Below are 26,992 nucleotides of genomic sequence, written 5' to 3'. Positions count from 1 at the left end.
CTTCCAGACCTACCTAAAGATTTTCTCAGGTTAAAGAAATAGATTTCATATTGGCTCATTGGCTATCTCTGGTGTTTTATTCTTGTTGCTTTTGTTTATGGTGCTTTATGGTAAATGAAGGGAGAAAATGGGAAAAAATTAAAAGCTTACATTCTTTTCATTTTTTAATCCAGTTTCTTATTGAGGTCCATGCCTTGACAGTGGGATCACCATAACATGCATATCTTTATTTATTAGCTTCCTGTAAATATCTTGTGTTAACCTTGAAAAATAATATTGTTTTAGAATTGAGTTGACCTCTTTAGACCTATGAATGACAGCATAAAAACCAAGATGGAGAAGTGGAAATGGAAAGACTTGCTTCATTTCTTTGTATTGAAGCTAAATATAAAGAAGCATGTGAACAGAAGGGCCCCTCATCATTAACGCACAGTTTGCTGCTTAATGGCATATTCACTCTGTGTGCAGGTCCTCACATAGGAAGAGTCTTAATATTTAGATAGTATCCATAATTCAGACAGATATTGATCTGAGAACTTGGAGATCTAGCTTTTGCAGATCATTGCATCAGGGAAATTGGAAGGAAATGTCTCCATTCCTCACATGCGTTCCATCTCTCTCCTATCAACCCTGGGTTTTATCCCTCTTATTTAAGCATATGGTGCATCTTTTCTCTTTATTTTCTAAACATTAAGAGAGAAGATAATCCAATTTTTTTTATTGTTTCACAACTCTAAATTGAGAATTCTGTGCATTGTCTGTGTTTTTGCAACTGTATGTCAGGTGACTTAATTTTTCGTTGTATAAATTTTGGGGGTACAAGTGCGATTTTGTTACACACATAGATTGTGTAGGCAGGTGACCTAATTTTGAATAGGGACTAACTTGAAGGTGGATGGATATAATCCCCCTTCTCTTCTAAGCACTATGAAGAGGAATGAGAACAGGGTATATAGTTTGTTTCTTTAAAAAAAAAAATGGACTTGGACGGGATATTCTACATGGCTTCCTTTAATGACAGCTCTGCAAATAACACATTGAATTTCAGCTTCTCGCCCCACCTCCCTAGCCCCAGTTACTTTCATGTCTTGAAGCTTCAGCTTTGAGTTTCCAGGTCTGTTTCATTTTTCTGTTTTACTCTCTATATGTAGAGAGATCTTGTCTTGAATATGCATTTTCCTCACATTTTGTATAATTATCTCATCTTGGTACTCTCTTGGGATTATATTGGTACAGCTATTTGGTTTTCTTCTAGAAAAAAATATTTAATTTAGCATCTCCTTTTTTCTTCTGGTTTAATGCAAAGGATTAAAATAGAGTATCATTTAGGGCAGAATAATTTACCAAGAGGAAGAAGAAAATGAAATGATCAACATTATCTACTCTATATGGCTATATGTTTGGGGAATTATCCTCTTTTTTATTATTCAGAAGAAGAAGAAGAAGGGAGAGCAGGAGGAGGAGGCAGAGGAGGAAATACAGGACTGAAGTGTCCTCAGTCTATCTGGTTTGGTATTGTGAGGTCAATAGATTTTGGACGGAGTAATTTTTTTTTTTTTTTTGAGTTGATAGCATCCTTCAACTTAGGGAATAGAAGAACCTTGCAAAGAGCAAAGGTTGTGTTTTCAAGATTTGTATAAAAATGCATCTTAGAGCCAATGAATTTGACAAGGTTGGATTTGTTTGCTAAACATAAAGACCTGGCTCTAGGACTAGAGTCTAATAATTTAGCTAGTCCCATTACAAGCATTTTTTGCTTGTTACTAACAGGAAAGAACTTGACTTTCACCAGACAAAGGGATAAAAGACATGAACTGCCTTGAATGAGAGCTGAAGTTTTTTTCACATGGCAGCTCCTGGGACAGGAAAAGTTCTACAACTCAAGTGTGGACCTTACGTCTTAGCTGCAAATGACCTCTGGCTCTATGGGGACACAAAGTCACAGGGGAGAGGATATGGAAAATTTACTAAAACTTTTTCCTCTTTCCACAGGGGCTCTCTATATGCTACCATTGGCTCTGTGTCTGATGTTGATTCAGTTATTTGTGTGTCCCTATCTCTGTCTGCACTGTTGGTTGTCTTGTCTTTTAAGTTCCCCAGGGGAGGTGCAGCGGCTGTTCAACTCACTCAATTTCAGTGCCAGGCAAAGGATATTGTTATACACAAATAAACATTACATTAAATTATGTGTGGGCCACTACGGAACATGAAGGTCTTTGGAGGATGAAATACTTTCCAGAGGCAAAAATCTACTAACTACCTTCTGGATGGCCTCGTACTCCAAATTTAGCTCACTGTTTCTGCGGGTGGTTCATTTCTGCAACTGTGTTTGTATGTGCTAGATTACTTCTGTCTGATGACTTCAGGTGCACATGCGTGGTGTCTGTGTGTGCGTGTATGTGTGTGTGCTCACATCCAATCAACCTTTCAGTTCCCCTCTAGGGCACTGTAATCCAGTTTAGCCATTATTGATTTCCTCTTTGATGACTCAAAGGGAGTGTAAGTACACATTTGCTTAAATCTTCCTAAAATGATGATACTGTAAAACAGTCTGTTGAAATCTTCAGTTAGGTGTGTGCATAGTCATCGTCAGGACCCCGGATCTGAGATCAGCCAAGTTCTATAGTGAGTTAAGTGGAGGGATCAAATCCTAAAGAGGATTTTACCAGGGTTCAAATTTTTTTAAAAAATAAACTAAAAAATGACCAAAAAATCCATTGACTTAAAGTCAGTGAAGAGCTAAAACTCAAGCCTGTCTATTATAAGGAAAACGTATTCCAGGACTGTCTGGAACAAGGCAAGTGAGAGGTAGGGGTTTGTGACTAGCACCATGTCTGACAGATAACAAGTCTCTAATAAATGCTTTTGAAATGAACAGAAAGTGAGGGCACTGCAGTGGTTCTGCCCTGCCTTTAGTAAAAATCATACTCATGTTAGATAGTGGACCATGGAGGAAAGTTTAGCACGGTGATTAGGATTCTGTATGTGATGCGATGTTAGACTTGTCCACCACTTAAAAGATCGGTTTCTCTGTGCCTCCATTTCCTCGCCAGAAAACATGAGATAATTACTTGAAATGCCCTTAATCATGATATTTGTCATAGGATTATGATATTTATTGGAGTAGCCATCTGATAAATGCTAGATGTTATTATAAGAGCAATTGATTCAATATTCGAGTAACTTATTCAAGATCACACAGTGGCAGACCTTACTGACTGTTACTCCTCAGCTACTCCCCATTTTTCCACTGTTGGCAGAGCCCACCGCTGACCACAGACAATGCCAAGTGGAAGTGCCAGCTCTTGTTTGCCAGCCTTCATTATAACCACAGTGTGGGCATGGGGCTGAATCCCGGTCACTGAGGGTAAAGGGAGTTTACGGGGAGGGCTTTTGGAAAAGAGTTTCCTCCCTAAGTAAAAAAAAAAAAAACAGAACAACAACAAACAAAAATAAAACAGATATGCTCTAAGGACTCTTCTCTACTCTGCTGGATATAGCTATGTCTGCAGGTGACGAAGAGAACTGTTATGGCCTGGCCACCTTGCAAACATGAGGGCAAGTGGCACTGAGTGCTGACACTGTCAGAGAGGACATGTGGATATCACGCTTGGGCCCTTGATAACATATTTAGGCTAAATTAATCCTGGAACTGCATAAACTCTAGACCTCCTACCATGTGACATAATAAACTCCTTATTGTTTGAGTCACTTTTAGCATTCTGTTTCTTGCTGCTAAAGACATGCTAATGGATCTGGTGGCTAAACCAAAGCCTTTTCTTTCCAGCAGAACACTCTGCCAGCCTAATATTCAAGGTCCTCCACCATACAGCCAAATCCTAGCTCTGCACTCTGACTTTCTTTGGGTCCCTACTCATACTCTAAACTTTAGAGAAACCAGAAACCTGCTTTTCTCTTAATGCTCTCTGATCTTTCTCACCTCGGCTCCCTTCCCTTAGAAGACCCCCTCTCTGTACCCTCCCATCTCCCTTAGAATCACACACATCTTCTGGGATTTGTTTTGAATGCCTCCTCTTCCGAGACCTCATTCTTGATTACACCTTTCTTTATTGCCCTTTGAAAGACATAAACTGCTTCATATCCTTTTCTTCCTTATTTTGTAAGGATCTGTGTACAGGTCTGCCTCTCCACCAGACTGTGAGCTTCTAGGTGCTGGTACCAAATCTCATTCCCCTTTTGTATTCTCACAGCATATATATATATATATACACACACACACACACACACACACACACACATATATGTATTATTCCTGCCTTTTAGCAAACCTTGATAAATGTTTATTGAATTAGATTTGCAGAATTTTAAAGCTGAAAGTTCTTTCCTCTGAACAAAGCTCTCATTTTCTCAGAATTATAGAAGTTCTTTGTCTTGAATTTATGACCCCTCTAAGATTGAAGAGATCAGTGATATCATTAACATTATATTCATTGTTTTATGCTCACAGATTGTATCAGATCAGATTCTTGAAGGATTCATGGCTCCCCAAAAGAATGAGAACCTCTGTTTAAGTTGGAAAGTTGTATAAATACTTACTGAGCCAAAGACACAATCTGGAACATGCATATTTTAAGAAGAACCACTGTTAGGAATTTATTTCTTTTCCCTAAAATTGGAGTGCAAAGAAAACAACCAAAAGCAAAACAAATTTCTGGCCATTGAATAGCCCTCCCTTATTTTATCCAACTTTTCAATCCCTGTGAAAGATTATTCCAAATCTTTTCAGGTTCCTTATAATTCTCTGCCTCTTTATTTGCTTCCATCGACATCTCTAAATACATCCAACCAAATGGTCTCTAGCAACTGCTGCAATGAGCATGGAGGTGGCTGTTTGAGTTTGGACAATGAAGATATACCAAGGCCTGCTGGACACTGCTGGGGGAAGAGAAAGGTAGCCAGCGTCAGTCCCGCCCAACCTGCTGGCATCTTCAATATGGCTGTCTTCTTGTTCACCGGAGCCAGATCATGGCCCACCTCGGGCAAGAGCAATTCTGAACATTAGCATGGCTAAGCACTGTGGAGTCTCCCCATGTGTGACAATTACAGAAACACCTGCCCAGCCAGCCCTGAATCACTAATGACTGAGAGGAATACAAAAGAAATCATGTTGTTTTATAGACTAGGACCCTGTCACCATCTACATTCAGGATTTAGGACTATAGACCATCAGGAATGAAAGAGACTTTAGGGTCTTGTAGCTCAGATTGCTCACTGTTAAGGAGACTGAGCCCATATTTTTGTTTCCTTTAAGACTAGTTACTGCTCTCACAGATGGACACAAAGAAACAGAAAAAAATGCAAATCATTAATCATTGAAAAATGAGGAGATATGTCCTCATTTTCTAAGATTTCCCTGAGATGAAGATGAGAGAAAATGAAGGACAGTAACTGGGTCCCAAATGTCCTGATAAATACACTGACACGCCACCGACCCTCCGCCTGCTTCCTGTGCTGTGGGGTAAATTCAGGGGGAAGATATTATCACTATTTTTTTTTTTTTTAGGAAAAGAAATGGAAAATTCCTATGCTCCTTCTTTTTTGGTTCTCTATAGACTAGTACTTAGTACAGTCTAAAGTATGCTGTGTAGAATCAGGTAACAAGGAAGGTGTTTTAGGGGTTCCTTAAATGTTTTGGGGTTTCATTTCTAAATTATATTTTATGTTAATAATTCAAAACAATGCTGTCACATTCAAAGGTGTTACATGACTAATAATTGGCATAATAGAGACTGCCTGTACACTAACTTATGCTGCTACCAGGTTAATTCATTTTAACACATACCTGGAAATAAGGCTTGCCCTGCCATTTTGTTCCAACAGAACATCTTTCACTGGCTTTTGCTAATTTACAGCAGAACACTCTTATTAGTCATCCACATGCTAGTGTCTATTTATTTTGACAAATGCTTTTGTTTTGTAACCCAGTGCAGAAAGAGGTTGGGGCTAGAAGAAGGGAGGGGTGAATTGGCATTTTTCTTTCTCTGGGTTCTCTGTGATGATTTCCCACCCCCCTGTACAGAGGAGGGTGAGGGGCCAGAGTTGATGGAATTATTCAGTAGGAGATTTGGAAGGCTGTGGGCAAAGGGCTGATAGGTGGGAAGCCCAGGTTATGAAAATTTGGCTCAGTGTTGGGGAGGAAGCCTTTGCTCACTCCCCTGGAGATCCTCACTCATTTCTGCACAGACCTGGCAGTGCTTCTGGCACCCTCCTATCCTCCAAGGAATGGATGATTTGAAAGCATCAGCTTAGTGAGTGGGCACCAGCATTCTCACTATGAATATGGACTCCACTATACATGAAGTTCCTCCCATTGCTTACAGCAGTGGATGTGGCAAGAAGGAGCCACAGCAAAAGGTCAGATGTCCTAGAGCAGCTCCTAGACTGATTGGAGGGTACTTGAGACATGTCACTACAGAAAATCCCCCAGATAACTAGATGTTGAGATCTTGCTCCAATGGTGGAGTTTGTCAAGCCATAAATATTTGGAATATAGCTAACTAAACATAATATCTAAGATTTATAGAGGAACCTTAACAGGATATTACCATATGGTGACCACTTACTATTTAGAATCAGGGATATTTTGGCATTATATACTGAAAAGATATAGAAACAAATGGGATGCTGATGGATATTTTGGATGAGTGTATGTTCATCAAAACAACCTTGCTCTCATTGACTGAATTTATAATTAAATGCAATACACTTGAACTCATAGAGTTTAAGTATATACATGAAAATTATTTGCTGAATGAATAAAAACAGATTAGCATTTGGATATTATTTAACTACATATAACATTTCACTTGATTAAACAGTTATGTTGATTTTTTTTAAGTTTGAAAAATACACAAAAACAGTAGGCAAATAGGACCAGAACAGGCAGAGAATTACATTTTTTTGCCGTTTCTTATTTAAATGTAGTGATTTAAATTTAAGTGTAGTTATTCTGGCTGTGGCTCCTTAATCAGGTGCTGATTCCATTAAATAGCAGAACAGAAAAACAAACAACCAAACAGATCTAATATAAGAATACATCATTATCCAGGAGTAAGGTGGTAAATAATACATGCAGGTGGTAAAGGGGAAAAAAAAAAAAACAAGGGAAGAGAGATCTCAAATAATTGACTGAAAACATAACCAAAGGTTAGCAGTTCTCCCTTCTTTCTTGCTCTTATTCTGAAAACAGAAAGATTAAATAGATTGATTTAAGCAGATATGCTTTGAAATGCCATAAAAGACTCCTCTTCTGGCGCAGTATTGATAAACTGCCTGAGTGTATCACTGGCATTTTAGTTTTACTAACCCTGCAAGAAGAGGCAGGAAGCGAGTGGATTTTACCTCCCTGCCCGCCTGCCCTGGGAATTGCTTAAACAATTTCTGTGTGCCAGTGCGAGTGGCTCCGCACCATTACATTCTGGGTTAAAGGGTTCCTTCTCCGAGGCACCTCTGAATTCCCTTGTCAGATGAATGGGAGACAGGGCCTGTGACCAGCTGAACTTCATTATTTAGTGCACTGATGCTGTATTGCATCAAGAGAGCAACTACCTAGAAATGCTTTATGCCCACACCCCCATTTTCTTGGTGGGGGATTTATGGGCCTATTTGGCAAAATTCTACTGAGGTGGAGCAGCAGCATCATTCTGTGTCTTCAAACAAACAGCCACCCCGCTGCCTCTGATCAGCGTTCCTGGGATGGCGGTGATTGAAATTTAGCACTTAGAGCGCCTTAATTGGCACACGGGTCTGTTAAGCATATGCCCCCACCACAGGCATGCCATCTGATGTGCCCAGGGGGTGCCCCACACCACACATGCTCACATTTTGCTAAAGAAGCAAGTTTTGAACAGATCCTGGAAGCAGCCGTGCTGTGGTTTAGGGAGGGGAGGCCTAGAGGACAGGTCCTCGGGGATCCTTGCCTGTCTTTAGGTGACCATAGTTCATTTCCTTGAACTCCGAACAAATCTAAGATCAGGGAGTTCGAGTTTGTTTGTTGTGGAAAAAAAGCGTTAAGAATGGGTTCGCTGATGCTTATGCCTTTAGTAAATCAAGCACTGTGCTAGCAGAGTGGAACTTGGAAGGATCCGGCGCTCCCCAACCCCCCCCCCCCCCCCCCCCCCCCCCCGCAGCTTGCTGCCTCTGAATTTAAGTTTAGAATGTCCTATGCTCACTGTGGCTGCAACTGATCCCTTGGCTTTCAGAGTAAACCCAGGAAATCAATGTCAACATTTTTCTGCTGAGTTGGAAACAGCAGGGCTGGGCCAAGTTCTAGGTTATGAGTACCAGGAGGAAAATAGGAAGCTCAATAGAAAACTGAACAAACCCATTATGTTCTTTCCTTTTGTAAGAGCAAGTAAAAGGGAGGGGAATCAGTGGACAGGAACACATTTCTTTGTTGAGTCTTCCCAAGTGTCCTTAAGCTCATGCACTTCAAGTAACCAGGTGGACCCTGGTCACTGCTGCAGGCACCAAAAGAGGCTGCTTCTGAAGCTGCTGTGAAGGGTGTGAGTTTCAGTGGGACTGACAAGGGGTAGATGAGCTCCCTGATGAGCACTTCTGTTCTAAATGCATCACGTATTCCCAGACCTCCTCTGTGTTTTATTTGTGGTCTCTTCTGGCATCAGGCAAAATCCTAGGCTCCTAATAAATGTTTGTTAAATTTCAAAGAATGAATTAAATAGTTGGGGTTCCTCTGAGTGCGGTTGAAAACAGCGATATATTAAATTTCAGAGGAGTATTTGCTGTGAAGCTAATGAAGCTTAAATTTCAGTGTCCTGCAATTCCACAGGTTCCTTCCCTGGACGTGTTCCTAATTTTTAACTTTATCCGTTTCTTATGGAAGCCTCTCCATCCCCAAATTCTATAAGCATTAGGACTCCATAAAACCTAGATTTGTTTCCATTAAAATGGTGTTGCTTAGCCCTTTTATGGTGCTTAGTGGCTTCTGTCCAATGGCTTTCCTAGAAATTGGGAAGTCAGAAGAAACATTTAAAACCAAGCTCACAGAGGAAAAAGGAAAGGAACTGTATTTAAGAACCCAATGCTGATTGATACATAACTTTCACTTCTCACCTAATTTAACTTCTCACAGCAATTCTTCCTGGGAGATAGTAATTACTTTTCACCCCCTTAATAGATGGGGATACTGAGGTTCAAAGATGTTAAGTAACCTGCCTGTGTGGCCCAGCTATAGGGCTGGGAACTACGTCATTGATCTTCTTCTCTCCCAACCATCTGCTCAGTGGCTACCTCGTGGGGTGCATATTTGACAGCTCCCCCAGCCAGCCCTCCTGGGAAGTGTTAAACCCACCAGGGTAAGAAATGCCTGGAGGGACAGGTGAACTCTTACAGCAGGGAGATAGGGAGAAAGGTGGGGAGAGGATGGGCCTAAGGCCAACCCTTTCTTCAGCAGCATAGCAAAGGTTGTAACAATTCATTCATGTTAAGCACCCATTAAAGGAATCCTAAACCCTCCCTTGAGCCATTTCAGTTCTAAGAGATTGTAATTGTTTGAGACTAACCATGAGGTCTTCTTTTGCCTTCAGGTGATTCTCATTTTGACAAAGCTCTACGACTATAACCTGGGGAGCATCACTGAGAGCTCACTTTGGAGGTAAGTAGCTAGACTGACCAAATAATTACCGTGTTATTTAAGCAGGATATCTGCTACTGCTTTCTCCCACTCCTTTTTTCCTGGTCTGCAGGTTCCTGGTCATGTGCACTCCTTGCTTCCTCTGTTCCTTCTCTGTTTTCCTTACTGGTGGGTGGGTTGGGCTTTATCTCAAGGCAGGCCAAAGCCTGACTTTCTTTACAGACACCTTTTTTTGATCAGATTTTCTTGCTATAGGTTGTGTTTATGCATTGAGGTTCCCAGGGTTCCACTGACCTGTGAGATTATTGGAGCAGAAGCGAGAGTGGAGGTCTGTTTGCAGAAGGGGTCAACACAACCTGTTGGGTCTGCAGACCCCAGGCTTGGTACTCAGCGTGACCCTCTTTTTAGCAGCCTCCCTCAGGTTGGTGGTCCTGGGCTCTTTAGCAGTTCACGGCTCATATGCACACCCTTGTCTCTGGGATTCACGCTGTACCGCCTCACAACTATGGAGTGTACAATAAAGACTTTTGCAAATGAAGGGGTAGAAGTTCTTAAGGGGCAGACTAACTCCTTGAATACCAGCACAAATGTGCAGCTGGGCTGCCAGAGTCAGAAACCACAGATGGGAAACTCCTCAGAAACCCAATATATTCTGTTCTTTCTCTTTGTTTCTAAAACTCTGCTTTGTTGCTCTTACTCTTGATTGGCCCTTCTCACCAGCCTGTGTCAGGTGCCCTTACCTGAACTAATCTCTGAAGCCCCGGAGGTCACTGTCTCTGATCAGCTAGGTCTGGATTGGGTGATAATCCCTGAGCCAGGGATAGGATGGAGACATCCCTGGGCATAACATTCAGTGCTGTAACTGAAAGTGTGGAAAGTTTGGTAGGAGCCTTAATAAAAGTGTTATTCTTTAGTGCATTAAGGAACTGGTACCTACTGTATTGTTTAAATTCTGTCACTCTTCATCAGAATCTCAGTGACTCTGAGTGAGTTCATGCTTCCCTGATAGATTACTCTAATGTACACACATATATAAGAGTAAATGCCAGATTTCTTTCTGCAGTGCATCAGTCACATGTAGTGTAGTCTGCATATTAGAAAATTAAAAGATGTGCACTTTTGTCTCAGTGGGACAAAGGCTTTTAGCAGCCATGACTCTACCTGTGCAGTGGGAAGGGATGCTGGGGGCACCTGAGGAGCAGGTTGTCCTACTGCTGAAGCTCAGGTTCTGATGGGTCATTGTTACCGATTCCCCACGCCAGGAACAATGTTCTTTCCAATCTTAGGGTACGGGGTTAATGAAATAAAAATGGCATCTCATTTCATTAGTATCAGGCTTCCCCTCTGATGGAGCAACCTCCTTGGGCTGACATTTGGGAAGGTATGGCAAGAATGGCCTGCTGGGTTTTCAATCTTAGGGTCAATTTCTCTGGAGGATATACACAGTCATGCACAGCATAACAACATTTCAATCAATGATGGACCACATATACAATGGCGGTCCCATGAGATTATAATACCATATTTTTACTGTACCTTTCCTATGTTTAGATATGTTTAGATGCGCAAATACTTGTCATTGTGTTATAATTGCCTGTAGTATTTAGTACAGTAACATGCCATACAGGTTTGTAGCCTAGGAGCATAGGCTATACCACATAGCCTAAGTGTGTAGTAGGCTATACCATCTAGGTTTGTGTACATAATACTCTGTAATGTTTGCACAATGATATCACCTCACAGTGCATTTCTCAGAACTTATCTGTGTCGTTAAGCAATGCTTGATCATATATATACAGTCAACACTCTGTATCTGTGGGTTCCACATCCTCAAATTCAACCAACCACAGATGGAAAATATTTAGGGGGAAAAACAATAAAAAAAAAACACAATAATGATAAAAATAATAGAAGGACAAAAACCAATACAGTACAACAACTACTTACATAGCATTTACATTGTATTAGGTTATAAGTATCCTAGAGATGATTTAAAGTATATGGGAGGATGTGCATAAGTTATATGCACACAGTATGACATTTTATATTAGAGACTTGAGCATCTGTAGAGTTTGGTATCCATGGGGGATCCTAGAATCAATCCTCCACAGATCCTGAGAGACAACTATATATAGATAAATAGATAGATATAGACACATACATATATGCACATATATTATACTCACAGATATGTAATTCTATACTTTTCTAATATACCCATAATAGTCATTTGCTATATATGTCATGTATTGGAAATGACTACTATGAGTACTCTATACTATTAGGAAATGGTCATTTTAGTACTTTCATAGGAAGAGCACATACCTTACTGAAAATGCCATTTAGAAAAGAAAAGAGAGAATGAGGAGGAAAACTTTTATAATACTTCCAAGTCCTTTGATAGAACTGGCATTTGGGAGCAGCTACGCTACAGAATTTCCATGGGGCAGGCCTGCATGGGTGCAGGACAGGGTTCAGGAAGAGAGAGCCTCATGGTTCTGAATCATCTAGCCCAGCCCTTCTTGAGGGAGACTATTAATAGATGGCCAAGCACGGACTCACTTTCTTCTGCACAAACTTGTACTTTTTACTCAGAAAACCTGCCTATACTGAAACTTGGGGGCTACAGCACTGGCCGGGTCTTGGACCTCTCCATGGTACCCAAAGTGCTGAGCACAGAACTTAGCACATAGATTAATGCTCAGTAAGTCTTTGTGAACAGAGCAATGAACATAATTTTATGTCTGCTGTATGTCATCCACAGATAATTTTCTTTCTCATTCATTTATTCAACAAAGATGTATTAACTCCTTTATGCTTTGACTTGTTCTGGTCTAGAGAGGGGAAGGTGGGTGTGTACATAGATCAAGAGCAGATAGACTCTGTCCTCCAGGTGTTCCTCTCTAGAGGGGGACAGAGATCTGGGGACAGTTAAGGTAAAAGAGAAATGTACTTGCATGTAACCTGCCCTGTATAATTGTATTGCATAAGGTACTTAAGTAGCCACCCAGAACTGCCAGATGCCAGAAGACAGATCTAATGTAAACAGACAAACTGCCATACGACCATGAGCGTTGTAATAAAGATGTAAGTGTTGCTTCTTTATTTTGCTCATGTGTCTATTTTTTCTTCTCAACTCAACTTTAAGTTCTTAAACCCAGTACCTTGCTGGTTTAATGATAATGGGGATAATGGTAATAGTGACACTAATAATAAAAACATTTATTGAGCATTTACCATGTGTCAGGCATGGTGCTAAGTGCTAGATATGCATTTTTGCTTTGTTGTAATTCATTTTTACAGTGTGCCCAAGGTCACACAATGACTGAGTAGTAGCCCACAGACTTACAGATATGTTAGTAAACTCTGCACATTTATTGTTTACCTGTCTTTCAGAGCTCTGTCTCTTGGTAGATCTTTCTACTATACCTAAATAAATAAATAAACAGAATGTTGTATATATAATTGTATATAATATTAAATGACATATATATTATTACATAACATATATATATATATAATGAATAGAGTTTTCTAAGCATTATAACATTCTGAGCAGCATTTGCTCTACTCCTAAAAAATACTGGGCAACAGAGAAATGGCTTCTCATCCAACAAATAGATACATGTCCTTTTCAATTAAACCCTTATTCTTTACAAGTTTTACTAGCCGGATAGTCAAAAGCAGGCAAGCGGCACCCTTGGGGCATTAAAGTAGGGCCAGGCCTAGAGACCGTTGACCTTGCAGTGATGTCCTAGAGCTTTAACCCTCACTGGATCAACAAGCCAGGGATGACAGGGTGAGACGCCTCTGTACCAAATTAATGAGCTATCTCTCCCAGTTGGTCTTGTCATTGATTACACCTTAATCTTGGAGCATGTTGTTGATTTTGTTTTGCTCTGTATTGTTGTTCACTCAGGGAGTCAGAGGGGGAGGAAAGAGGGATGATCTGAATCAGAACAATTAACCGCACCTTAGAATCATCTCTACCTTATAGTGGATTAAGCTTGGAGATTTGTAGAGCATGGTGGTTTTACCATATTGAAGCAAGATAAGCTTAAAGGTTGAGATAAATAAAATGTCAAAATCTGGATACAGTAGAGAGGAGAGTTGTCTTTTTTCCCTCTTGTAGTATGTAATCAGCACTCTGTCTAGAGAGCCTTGGCTGGTGAGAAAGCCCTAGGCAATTCTGGAAAGAGCTGAGAGAACGCTCTTCTTAAGGGGCACCCAGAGTGCAGTGCCCTCTCTCAGATGTTGGCTGACTTCTCAAATTCAGTGTCCCATTCGCAAATCCCCATGAGACACAGCAAGCTTTTGACTAGATCTCTAAAATTGTGCACTTTTCAAATAGCAAACCCTGCGTTTGGGGGCACAAAGGAACAAATGGTTAAAGTAGAGAGAATATGTTTGGCTTTTTATGTGATTCTGAATTCCTAGCCAGCTCTTCCCATTTTCCTAGCACATGCTTTGTTTTTTCTTGAATGTTACACATAGTGATTATCCCGAGAAGTTTCCCAGCAGTGTTTGTGAAGACATGGCCATGGAGGGCTTTGAGGCAGAGGCTGTGTGGAGCTGGCTGCAGCCTGTGCTTTCTGGAGAGCTCCTTGGGTCCAGACTGAAGGAAACTGAGCCACAGGCTGCGAGTCCACTGCCAACCCTGTGGGTGATTCCCATGAGCTAGACGCCTCCTTTCTCTTCCCGATCCTCATCCAGTCAAAGAGCAATGGGTAACTTGGGTCAGATTGTTAGTCTGTGCTTTGAAACAGGTTTTGCTGCAAAATCCAGTTTTCATGCAGCTATGAACACCAGGCTCTGTATACACCCTAAAAAATAAAAAGAATATAGCCAGAGTGTAATCATTTCCCTGCAAGAGAACTCCTCATGACATGCAAATCCAATGATGCTATTCATACCTGTGCTTAAAAATGTTTAGTATCTTCCCAGTGGCTCACAGGAGACAGCCAAGCTTCCAAGCAGGATCAGGAGGTGTTTGGATTATGGCCCTGTGTATTCCGTATTCTGGATTCTTTTGAGTTTTATAACTCCCACTCCCATTCCATACTGGTGCCATATGGAACTTCTTGTGTTTCTTGACTTATATTAATATCATGTATTTACTTTATTAAACCTTATTTTTTTAAATCATGAAATAATGTATGTCATTTAATGAAATTTAATGTCATTAAAATACAGAGACAAATAAAAAAATGTTGATAATTTCTTACTTTCCACACAGATCTGGCTTTCCTGAGGTTTGTGACGTTAAGAGTTATGGGTGATTCTGGTTCATATCTTTATGACCCAACTAAAAGTGCCAACAGATGTATACATACATAATGACTACTTTTTCATTTGTTTGTTTAAGAAAATAGGAGTATACTGTTCGCTGGACTCTGACAACCTGCTTTATTTCGCTTAACAGTGACTCATGGATGACTGTCCAGATGAATGCATTACAAAAAATGAGTCCAGTTTATAAGCATTCCATAGTATGGATGTTGTAGAATATATTGAATTAAACAACTGCATGCTTAATTAACTTACGTACTGCTTCCTGGGCACCCAGGAGTGTTCTCGGTGCTTTTATCCTCATAACAATCCTATAAAACAGGCACTGTTAGTATCCCAGAGAGTTCCCAGAGAGACATGTATGACTTAGAAAAATTAAGTAATGTGCTCAGTGGTCCCGTAGCTAGTCAAGTGGCAGAGTTGGCTCCCCAGTCTACGCTCTTAACACCTGTGCTCCACTGCTGTCCATTACCTTTCTGACGGATCTTTAGTTCATTTTCTCAATGTTGACTGTTTCATACAGTGCTTCAATAAACGTATCTGCAAATATGCCCTTTCACTTTGGTAATTTTATCTCTGTAAAGTAGGGTAGAATCCTAAAGATGATATTGCTGTATCAATATATGCATTAGAAATATGTGCATTTGTAAAGTAAATAAATGCCTGAGATTACTTTCCAAGAGGGTTGGAACAATTCATCCACCTACAAGCAATAATAGATTACAAATTTCCCCAGGCTTTCAGCTGGACTGGGTATTTTCAATACTTACTTATTTTGGGTGAAAATGACATCTTGATCTCAATGTGTTTTTTTTTTGTTTTTTTTTTTTTTTGAGACAAAGTCTAGCTCTGTTGCTTGGGCTAGAGGGCCGTGGTGTCAAGCTCACAGCAACCTCAAACTCCTGGGCTTAAGCAATCCTTCTGCCTCAGCCTCCCGAGTAGCTGGGACTACAGGCATGTGCCACCATGCCCGGCTAATTTTTTTTCTATATATATTTTTAGCTGTCCAGATCATTTCTTTCTATTTTTAGTAGAGACAGGGGTCTCGCTCTTGCTCAGGCTGGTCTCGAACTCCTGACCTTGCGCGATCCTCTTGCCTCGGCCTCCCAGAGTGCTAGGATTACAGGCGTGAGCCACCACGCCTGGCCCGGATCTCAGTGTGTTTTAATGGGTATTTCCCTGGCCAATAGTGATATCAGACATCTTTTCATATGGTATTGTCTGTGGCAGTGTGGTCCTGTCTTCCTCCCTCAAGTTAAACATAATCGCTTCTTACTCATTAATCCTCTAGCATACTATGTGTCTTTAACTTATAATGGATATCAAATGTGTATTTCTTTAGTTCAGTTTCACAAATATTTATTGGACCCATACTGTATGGCAGACACTGTGCTAGGTAGTCAGTGGAAACAAATATGAGTAAGAAATTGTTCCTTCCCTGCAGAAATTCAAAATGTAGTGAAGGGCAGACACTCAGTGGATAATTATAAAAGGGTGATAAATGCAGTGTAAAAGTTATGCACAAATTATTGGGATGTTTGTCTGTTTCCATACTTGCCTGGAAATGCAAAGGCTGTGACCATGTCTGAGTTATTTTTGTTTGCTTCCAAAATAGAATCTGGCTTATGGCTTATATTAAGTATCATCATTTTTTTTTTTTTTTTTTTTTGCTTTGAAGTAGTGTATTAAGAAATAATTTAGGGTTCCTGCAATCCAGGTCTATGCATGTCTTTTACTTGTTTACATCCTAAGTTTTTAACCTAATTCCTTATGTGTAGAAATACAGTTTTGAATAATGTGCTACATGAGCTAGTGGAATTCCATCACATTGCACTCAAAAAGGAAGAATACAACCAGTGCCAAGCGTGAAAAGCCCAGAGATTCAAGTTGGGGAATCTGTTAGGTTCTCAGGCATGCTTGTCAGCCCCCTTGATTTTTAACAAAATCCTATTGCACACCGCACGAACGCTGCTTCTACATGGATCTGGATGCGTTCTGCACAAAGATGCTACAGACCTTTCTGAGACCTGTGAGACCTGCGTCCCTACACTCTGTCTTTGCCTGTGTGATTGGTACCCTGCTAAGCCCCCACTTCTCCTTTTAGCAAGTAATGCTAAACACAGAAAAGCAAACACTGTCCTGATGTTCAGATAACTTTATCAATGTGAGCCAAGAAGGCAAGTGCAGAAAATTTTCCTTGAGAAAGCAATGCAACTGACATTCTGATTTCAAATCTGGTTATAGATTCAGGAAGTATTTAGAATGTTAATTCCCATTTTGCTGCATTGCCTTTGAACATCATATGGAGAGATCTTCCATTTATGAAGTCCCTCGAGATATAAATCACCACCATCCAGTTCCTTTCCACCTCCTCATATTTCCTCAGAGGGCTTTCCTACTCACTCAATGTTTTGTTTTATCTTTTTATGTCAAAATTTAAGCTCATTAATAACAAATCAAACAATGGGGATTAAATGCTCTTTAAGTATACAGTTCTGTGCTAGGCATAGAGAAAGTCAAAAGATCTCCAGAACACAATTTCATACCCTCTAGGAACATACAGTCTCATTATGCATTCAGCATGACTAGATCCTCCTCATTTTTGAGGTCTTAGCCTGAATACCAACTTCTTTTTAAAAAAGAAATTTATAGCCAGGCAGGGTGGCTCATGCCTGTAATCCTAGCGCTTTGAGAGAGCAAGGCAGGAGGATTGCTTGAAATTAGCTGAGCATGGTGCTGCACACCTACAGTCCCAGCTATTCAGGAGGCTGAGGCAGGAGGATCGCTTGAGCCCAGGAGTTTGAGGTTGCAGTGAGCTATGATGAGGCCACTGTACTACAGCCTGGGTGACAGAGAGAGACTGTCTCAAAATAAGTAAGTAAATTAATTAATTAAATATATTAGAAAAATAAAAGCCATTTATATCTACACTATTAAAAGTGTGCCCTTGCCTCTTTCTATCACAGCTCTTTGTTTCTTTCATTCACTGCACATGTCACAATCTGTAATGATTTTATTTATTACTTGTCTATTGTCTGATGCCACCACTAAAATACAGGCTTCCTGAGGGCAGAGACCTGGTCTCTCTTATCTTAGTGCCCAGAAAAATGCCTGGCACACAGGCATTCAAATGAGATTTCGCAAATTCGCTGAATGTGTAAATAAATACATAATCAGGCAAAATGGTGTAAATCCGTATATGAATAAATCTGATTGTTGCCCTTAAGTAATTCACAGTCTGGTGGGGGAGAACAGATAAACAAATATAAGATTATATCAGTGTGTCATATGCCATAATAAAAATGCCATAGATTTCTGGGATGGGGAAGGGAACACTTCCTGGAGAAGAGGAGCCTTGAGATGAATCTCGAAGAAGGATTGGAATTAGCCTAACAAAGGAGGTTAATTATTTATTTATTGAGTGCATATTGTATTCCAGGCACTTCAGGAGCTGTTAGCCTGGAGTATTGAGGAAATTGCACTAGATTACAATACGGTCTGTGTGTGGACTGGACCAGTTCAAATTCTTCTGTGCTAAGTGTTCTAACATTTATCCTAGAGGAAATGATGTATTTTTTAAAAGGTCTAGGACAAGGGAAAAAGTTGAAATATGAATTTCAGGGAAAAAGTTATCTTGGTGTTATGTAGAGGATTCCCTTGGAAAAGAACAAAACTGGTGACCATGGGCACAGTAGTCGGTGAAGTAAGAAGTAAGAAATAAGAGATGAAAGGGGCTGACTTTTTCAGGACATGAGGAAATAGAGTATGGCGTGCGAGGGGTGATTTCAATAGATCTTATAAAGTAAAGATGGGCAGGACAGGTTGGATGAGTGAGAAGGTGAAAGAGAGACGTATCTGCAATGACTTTCCCACTTTTATCTTGAATAGTCCAGTGGACGGTGAGGATATTTGCTAAGAGAAGAAAATCAGGGAGAAGAGAAGTTAGGGGATAGGAGATGGGGGTGAGATGAAAAGACTGTGAGTTTATTTTTTAGAATGTTGAGGTTGGGCTGTATTTAAATAATTCAAATGGGAATTTTCAGTGAATTATGGTATATATGGCCTTGGAGTCCAGGCAGAAGGACTGACGTGAAGACAGACATTTGGAAGGCATCAGCATAAGCAGTAGAAGCTGTGTTAATTAGAGCCAATGGAGAGTGTGTGGAAGAAAAGTGAGGGAACTGGGGAGATCCCCAGGCCCTACACAAACAAGGGAATTTGAGAGGAGCTGAAGAAGTTGCCACTTGAAAGTTGGAAGAAAAATTGGGTCGGCACAGAGACAAATGAGAAGAACATAAAATGCCATGGAATAGTCAAGTAAGAAAAATATTTGTGAAGTGGCCACCAAATTTGTCAGTGCAGAAGACATTGGCTCAGTGGAGATGCTGGGGGAGAGTTGGGGTGCAGTGGGCTGGGGATGCATGTGCATCTGCTCTGCTGAGCCCCACTGAGGACCTGTGTGATACCTCTAGTGAATGGGCAGCCAGGGAATGGAGAAAGCACATGTGACGACTCTTCCAAGCACGGAGCTTTGAAGGGAAATACAAGTAAGAGGCATGATTTTGCATGAAGGAGGTCATAGACTAAAGGAACCTTTTCCTTTCTTTAAGTAAGGGCAAACCTGACCATGTTTATGCTTGTGGGGGAGAAATCAGTGGAAAGAAATTGACAATGTAGGAAAATTTAGGAGAGGACAGAACTGATAGGGAATCAAATGATTGAGAGGATCTGGAATCAGCACTCAGATGGGGACATATCCAGCCGTGGTAGATCAGGGAGGGGTGAGGGGTAGACAGAGGGGGACACTTCTTCTTTTCCAACAGGAAGGCCAGGGTAGGAGCACCCATAAATCAGCTTTCCTGAGAGATGGGCAGTTGAGGGATGTCCTGCCATTTGAGTGTATGTTGAGTGGGAGATGGGCTTGAGACTGGACTTGACAATTTGGAAGAGCCGCTGAGGAGGTGTGGAGAGGGAGTGCTCAGGGTCAGGCATGCATGCCGCTGGGTACTGCTCAAATCCCAGCTGAGGTTTGCACAGGGGCGTAGCATGGCTGTGCGTTTGTTCCAGTGAGCCTTGTGTGGTACGCAAGAAGGCAGTTCATTATGTAGTTCTAGGAGATGTCAAGGAAGGACCAGAGTGCTGGGGATGGGGTGAAGGGGGTTTGAGTGGTAGATAAGAGGGTTGGAACTAAATAGAGAAGGAAGGAAGTGAAGCCAGGGGTGGGAGGAGGACAGGCAGTGAGACAGCAGAACCCAGATGCAAGCGTGTTTAAGAGCCTAAGGAACACTTAAGAAATAATATCCAAAGGAGTGTGACTTTTTATAATGCAAAACTTAGAACATATCTTGCCTCCAGGGGACTCTGTGAATGAGAACTGGTCGGAGCAGGTGGGGTTTATCAGAAAAAGCTTTTATTAAAGCTGCTGTTAAGAAATCCACTGGGCTCTGCAGGAGAAAGAGCTGCTGTTTTTCTGCGTGCGTGTGGAACAGCTGGGTCTACTTGTCAGTTCCCCCCACATTCCTGAGATATCAGAGAGTGATGAGCCACCTCCACATTTTTGGGGAACACTAAGCAGCCTTCTCTGTTCTGGTTATGAGAGATTTTCTCCAGCCAGCTCTTCACTCCAAGACCTGAGACTTGGGTATTAACTACGGCTGGTAGTCACCGGTCACTGTGGCACCCTGGCAAGACAGAGCGGCCGGCTCAGATGTCATGTTGAAATAATAGTGACTTCCTTTCTGGTCACCATTTTCCCCCACCACTTGCCCTGGAGCCCATTCCAAAAATTCGCTCCTTTTATACTAAAAAATCTATTTTTCAGAGTTTAATTTTCTGGAGTCTCATCTGACCTTGCTTTGGCTTCTCCTGTGCCTCTCCTACTGGGTGCCACATTCCTTGATGTCTATCACTCCACTTAATAAAGTTCTGAAGAAAGGACGAGTATGAAATGTTCCAGCCATGGGAACTGCTTGTAGGTTCTGCCGAAGCAACCTGTGCTCTTGGAAGGCCATTCTGTGTAACGGGTCAGCACCGGGGTCTGGCCTGGGACAGTCTGGGCACAAATCCAGGCTCTGTCCACTTACTAGCTCTGAGACTGTGGGCAGATTTTTTAATCTCTCTGCTTCCTTTCCTCATCAGAAAAAGTATGCTTATGTCATAGGATCATGGTGACACTTAAGCGTGTGTCACCTACTAATACGATAAATAATGCAAAGCCAACAGACACAAACACTCTTTGGATCTGGTACATCTTTGGCCTTTGCTTGACATGCCTGTCCCTTTCTATTTAATTTGCCTAATAAATAACAATTATGGCCATTTATGCTGACTGCTTACTAAGTACCAGACACTGCTCTAAGTGCTTTATGTGTATTAACTAAGCTAATTCTCAAAACAACTCTGTGAGATTGCTACTATCGTTACATCCTTTTCATAGATGAGGAAACTGAGGCACAAGGAAGTAACCTTCACAGGATCATAAAGATACTAACCAGTAGAGAAGCAACCTGAGCCCAGTCCCGCTCCAGAGCCCAGGTTTTGATCCCCAAAGGGACCTCCTCTAATGGGATCCTTCCCTAACCACCCCTTTCCACACAGAGAATGAATTACTGCTCGTGTGCGGACTGTGTTACATATTTTTCTTCATGAATGAATTACTTTAAGTCACAAGCACTTTCTGTACATTTATTACCTTTCCTGAGAGTATTTTGAAGGTTGCATGTTATCTTGTTCACCTTTGATACTCCACACCAGGGACAGTTCTTGGTCCATACACAGTAGGTGTTCAGTAACAAGAAGCACTAGGATAAATTTATTGGAAAAATATGTTTTTTAAAAAATTATCTGTGTCATCTGTTGATTTAATTAATTGATATAAAGCTTGTCTCATACGATATGTCACAGGTAATCAAAGGTTAACAGAAGGAAGTTAACTAAAATGTCAGGTTGTTCACTAGTTTATTGTCATTGCACATGAAGAAGGTGACAAATATTAATTTAATTTCAGCATGTATACAGCGTGACACTATTTTCTGCACATCTAATGATGCTTCCATGAGTGCTGGAAGCTATTAATAATAACATAATGGTAAAGTGGAGGTAAATTTATTCTTATTCGTGTTTCTTTTCCTTCTGTAAGCATTATTAGAGAATTGTTCAAATGCAAAAGTAATGCCGGGCCCATTAAATTTTTAATCCCAAGAACTGCACATTGTGCTGTCACCTGACAATTAACTTTAAGAAGGAGTATACGGGACACCATTATAGACCTGGCTCTACTTTGAGCGAGGCCCGGGGAGCTATGTGTGGCAGTGAGGCTGGTATCCAGGGATCAGAGGCATTGCCGTGCGTACCATAGGACGAGGGAGATGCAAGCGGCATTACTGGAGAACTTTAGAAAAACCTTTTTCTTATTTCAGGTGAAGTTTCCGAAATATAGTACTGTTCATCCATAAATCCAGCTGGGGCGCTTTCAGCTCCGTTTTCCTCTTTCCAAAGTGAAATGGTGTGCTGAAGAGTTATTCCTCAGCACGGCTTTATTTCTTTCTCCTGCTGGGATGTATTAGCAAGGTCATCACCTTTGGTTTATTGGCTTCAAACAATCTGTGATTGCAGAGGATTATGACTTCTTAGCTTGCAGAAGCAGGAGATGCAATCAATTCATGAAAGGCACAGGACTGTTTTTTTTTTTCCTTTTAAAAATGTATATTTATTTCTGCCAGCATTTCTGGGGACAAAGACTTAAAAAAGAATCTTGAAAAGAGTTTATCTTTGGATATCCTGCTTCATTACCCCTTTCAAATGAGAACATTGAGTCAGGCCAATGTGAACTTAGCTTTAACTCTTTACATTTGAAAGACATAAGATGATTTCACAAAGGTCTGTCTTCCCTATGCCCAACCAAAAACAAAATTAATTGAGAAATTTATACTTATTGTAGTTTGCCAAATATATACCCTTTGAAATAATTGGGGACTTGGATTAGACATGCCTACAGATTGATGAATATGCTTTCTTTGTTAGGGCCAGGAAGATTTTGTCTGGAAACCTTTAAAATGTGATTACTATTTACTGTGAGGTCAGTATTCTCACATATTTTGCCATCATTTCCCAGTTTCCTGGATCATTCTTTGTCAGTTTTTTATTGCTCTTCTCCCGATTGGGAACCTATCACTTCTGACTTCAAAGGAAAGTCAGAATTTAAACTATCTTCTTCCTTCTTCATTATGTGGGATCTTTCCTCTTTAGGGTTGCAAACAGCAGTCCCAGTCATCTGTCTCTTCAAAACTGAACAAATTAGTGTTACAGCACAGAGACGATACATTTGCCAGGCGGTGGTGGGTCCTGGCCTATAGAAACCTTGGCAGTAAGAGTTTTGCTGACACCAAGGGCTCTGGTTTCTGCTGGACTCTTAATAGGGGTCTGACCTCTTGAGTTCTCCTTTTTGGCAGCACTCCAGAGGTCAGAAGTTGATGCTCTGATGCTGACATGACATACGGATCTGTGGTCTCTGCTTATAACCACCACTTTTTCTTGTTGTTTGGGGCAGTTTTACAGAATCTGCAGGACTGGAAGACTCTTATTCAAAATGGTCCCTGCTTAGTTATTCTCTGGGCAGTCTAAGCACATGATACAGCTGCTCCTCCAGTCACTAGGAAGCATGTGGGAATGGGGAAGGGCCAGTGACGTCAGCTACTGTCTGGACTCCAGACAGCAGGAAACACCTGAGATGGCTGCTTCCTTGGTAGTACTGATTAGCTTAGCTTTACTACTAAATAGCCAACATGGTGGCCTGAGATTCTTCAATTCACCACTTTGCTCTTGGGGACTAATTCATCTATGTTCCCCATTTTCTCCTAACATGAAACTCTACAGGATGTCTTCAGACTGAAAATTAGATCCATTGTAGTAGGGCAAAGATCAAGGTGCAGGTGCCCGGCTAGTTTATGATGACAAGCATCAAGTTGATGAGTTAGGCCTCTGCAATGGGCCTTGTAGACTAGAGCAGATTGAGCTTGTGAATTTCAGTTTCTATTCCCTGTACTTCCTGGGCCTGCTTTCTTCATTGATTTGGCACTCCCTGCTACTTCCTCTTCCCTGCATCCACTGGAAATAATGATGCCCTTCCTTTCCTTATAGATTCCTTATCCTTATGGAGAAGATAGAGTTGAGGTGGTTACTTAATCTATCCAAGCTTTGGTTATTGTTCCCCTCTCTGGGTCTTGTTTTTCTCGTCTGGTAAATGGGACCATTAATACTTCTGAAGATTGGAAAGAACAACATATGCTAATTTAAGATTAGATTGGATTTGTTACATTTAAACAGGACATAAATTTTCCAGAAACAGAGTTGTCACAAAGAAATCCTAGAGATTTTATCTGTGAAAAATAGTTTCCTACCATATCTGAGAAGTCTACTATTTTAGTTTTTCATGATGCTTTTAGAGTTGTCTTGCATTATATTCAAGAACAATCTTCGCAGATGATGCTCCCTCTTAAGAAAGATACAACTTTCCTCTGGGGCTTATGCCAAACTTCTTATCGTCAAGAGCGTATCTGATCTATGGAGGAAATCAGAGTCCAGGAGATCCCTGAACCGTAATAGCTCTGCTTCCATCTCCCTAGCATTCATGAAAACCCATCCCCTCACAGATATAGCTCGTATAGATTTATTGTGACAAAGAATATATTTGAAGCTTCAGATGAACAGTAGGAGTTCATTAAATGTGAGTTCTCTCCATTAATAGAATGTTCCATACATTTCTATTTTTTTGATGCCTAAATGTATTGGTGTCAATCTACTTAAAGATGCACTGGGGTTGAGGGAAAGCCTGCTCTGAAATTGTCTAAACAAATCTAAGTTCCCATGTTGGACTTGAGAAGTTCTTCACTACATTTCATCTCAGTTTTGTGCTGTTTACTGGGCATAGGATTCTGGGGAAGAGAGTTAGCAACCATCCTGTTGTTTGCCTTAGAAGATCTTGCAACTGAGTGCCCAGGAGTTACCCAAGTAGGAAACAGAAAGAAAAAACCCCTTGAAGGGTGGTGTCCAAAAGGCTAAACACAACCGATGGCTTGAGGCCAAGTCAAAAGTTAGAGAAGAAGGGGAGTGGGATTTTCAGCAATTAGTCGGTATTTGATAATAGTTAGCTTCCTGTTCCACACTGCAAAGATTATTTTTGCAGATTTTCAAGAGGAGATAAAGAATGGTAGCATTCAGATATGCTCTAATCAGGTGGTAATAGGCTTTGCTTATTCAAGAAATTGAGTCTACGGGCTGCCAATTCTTAAATTTAATGCCTAAGTTTCAAAGTAGTTTCTAGAAATATTAGAAATTCTAAATAAAAATTGAAATAGCTTCACCTACTTGAATTTTACTCAAACTTTTGCAAATAGAATCAAAATAATAAATCTATTGGAGAAATTACTCATTTGATGAGTCCTGTGAAAAGTAAATAGTATGCCCTATGTATGTTAAGAGTAGATATGAGCATGTCCTGTGTTCTAATCTTAGCACTTCACTAATTATGTGATCTTGGGCAAATGGTTATATTTCATAGAGTCTTGGGCTCCTCATTTATAAGAAGAAGAATCTGTACTAGATGGACTCTGATTTTCAACCTAGCTCTAACATTCCGTATTTCTAATAATTGTTGCCCCAAATATTTGCCTTGTTTATAGCAAGTATCCTCATTAGTTTGGAATGCTAATGATAAAACATTGGTACCTCTATTTCTTCTAGAATTTTTTCCCTTAAAAGTGTCCATCATAACTCACTTGTAGCTGATTAAAAGTAGACAGAGACAGGTAAACTCATTATGGTTTTGCAGGTAGGAAGCCTGGTATTTCATAGCCACAAAATTAGAGAATCCACATTTAAAGTGAAAATAGAGTAGAGCATTACCTTCACCAAGTTACCTTATCTCTTTGAACCTTGATCTCCATATCATATTTTGGGGATAATAACAATTCCATAAATCAGGCTATAGTGAAGAGTAAATGAGATTTTTTAAGAACTTGCCCGGCACTTTACAAGAGGTAGACATATAACTGAAACTTGAGTTTCCTGATGTTAAGGGCAAAGAGGGAAAACAGGTAAATATTGTTTCCTGAAAAGCCTGTTTCCTCATTGTAAAATAGGTATTCCAAAAATTCTGGTCTTAGTTAAAGTTGCTATTAATATCTGGTAAGTTGATAGTGTTCCACATGCTCTACAACTTGTAAAGTGCTCTGTGGATGTTAGTCATCTCTAGCTGGGACTTGGACCAGGGAAAACTTAACCTTTATGCTTTCCTCCACCCTAGCGGGGCACAGCGGAAGTTGTCTATTCAAGTATCATTGTAGTCCACTGGATGCTGGACTCATTGAGAGTAAGTGTTTAGTTTTCACCTTCTTTGCTTTATAGCACTAGAGCAAAGAACAGTGCCTATCACACAGCGAGTACTCAATAACTTATTTCTGTAATGAATCAATAAATCAATAAATCACTGAATTTATCTTAGCTTCCGTTCTATTGATCATATGCCTGGCAACATCCTAAGTATTATACATCCCATATTCAGTGGCTCTCAATCCTGGGTACATTGGAATCTCACAGGGAGCACTTTAAACTATTATATGTGTGGCCCCACCCAAGACTAATTGAATCAGAATATCTGGGACTAAGCACAGGACATAGGTAGTTTAAAAACTACCCAGGTGATTTTAATATGTGAAAGACACAAAATCGATGAACTCTTGGCCCATTGTTTTCTGGGAGTTTGCTTGAATGACTAACACTAATGTTGCTGATTACTTACTTCTGGGCATCCAAGTTTCAGTGAACCTATTCTCCCATCTTGCCATTTGTCATGGCGAAAATATTTTGCATTTACAAGAATGCAAATTTATTATCCACAGTAAGAGTGTAATCTCTTTTGCATCTAAGTCTAAAACACAGTCATGCTATCCATGTAAATCATAAACTTAAATCCCTTTATAGTGTGAAAGAAACATGTAAATTAGGATGGGGAGAACTAACGTTGACAAAGATCACTGACGTGCTGCAGAGGCCCAGCTCTCAGCCTGGTTCCAGATTCACTATTGGTGATCA

At 40.6% G+C, this 26,992-nt stretch overlaps 1 protein-coding gene across 4 annotated transcripts in view; it reads left to right on the top strand.

Annotated features, from left to right (window-relative positions):
- Positions 1-26,992, top strand: part of SORCS1 (sortilin related VPS10 domain containing receptor 1) — a 467,434-nt gene that overhangs the window by 161,860 nt on the left and 278,582 nt on the right. For all 4 annotated transcript variants that reach the window (XM_069461103.1, XM_069461105.1, XM_069461104.1 and 1 more), the window contains exon 2: positions 9,567-9,634. In XM_069461103.1, the coding sequence (XP_069317204.1) occupies positions 9,567-9,634 (68 nt within the window). The remainder of the gene's footprint in view (positions 1-9,566; positions 9,635-26,992) is intronic.

This window comes from Eulemur rufifrons, chromosome 28 (genome assembly GCF_041146395.1).
Source record: "Eulemur rufifrons isolate Redbay chromosome 28, OSU_ERuf_1, whole genome shotgun sequence".
In the NCBI taxonomy this organism is placed as follows: domain Eukaryota; kingdom Metazoa; phylum Chordata; class Mammalia; order Primates; family Lemuridae; genus Eulemur; species Eulemur rufifrons.
The sequence above is the reverse complement of the archived record's forward strand: the minus strand, read 5'-3'. Positions and strand labels throughout refer to the sequence as shown.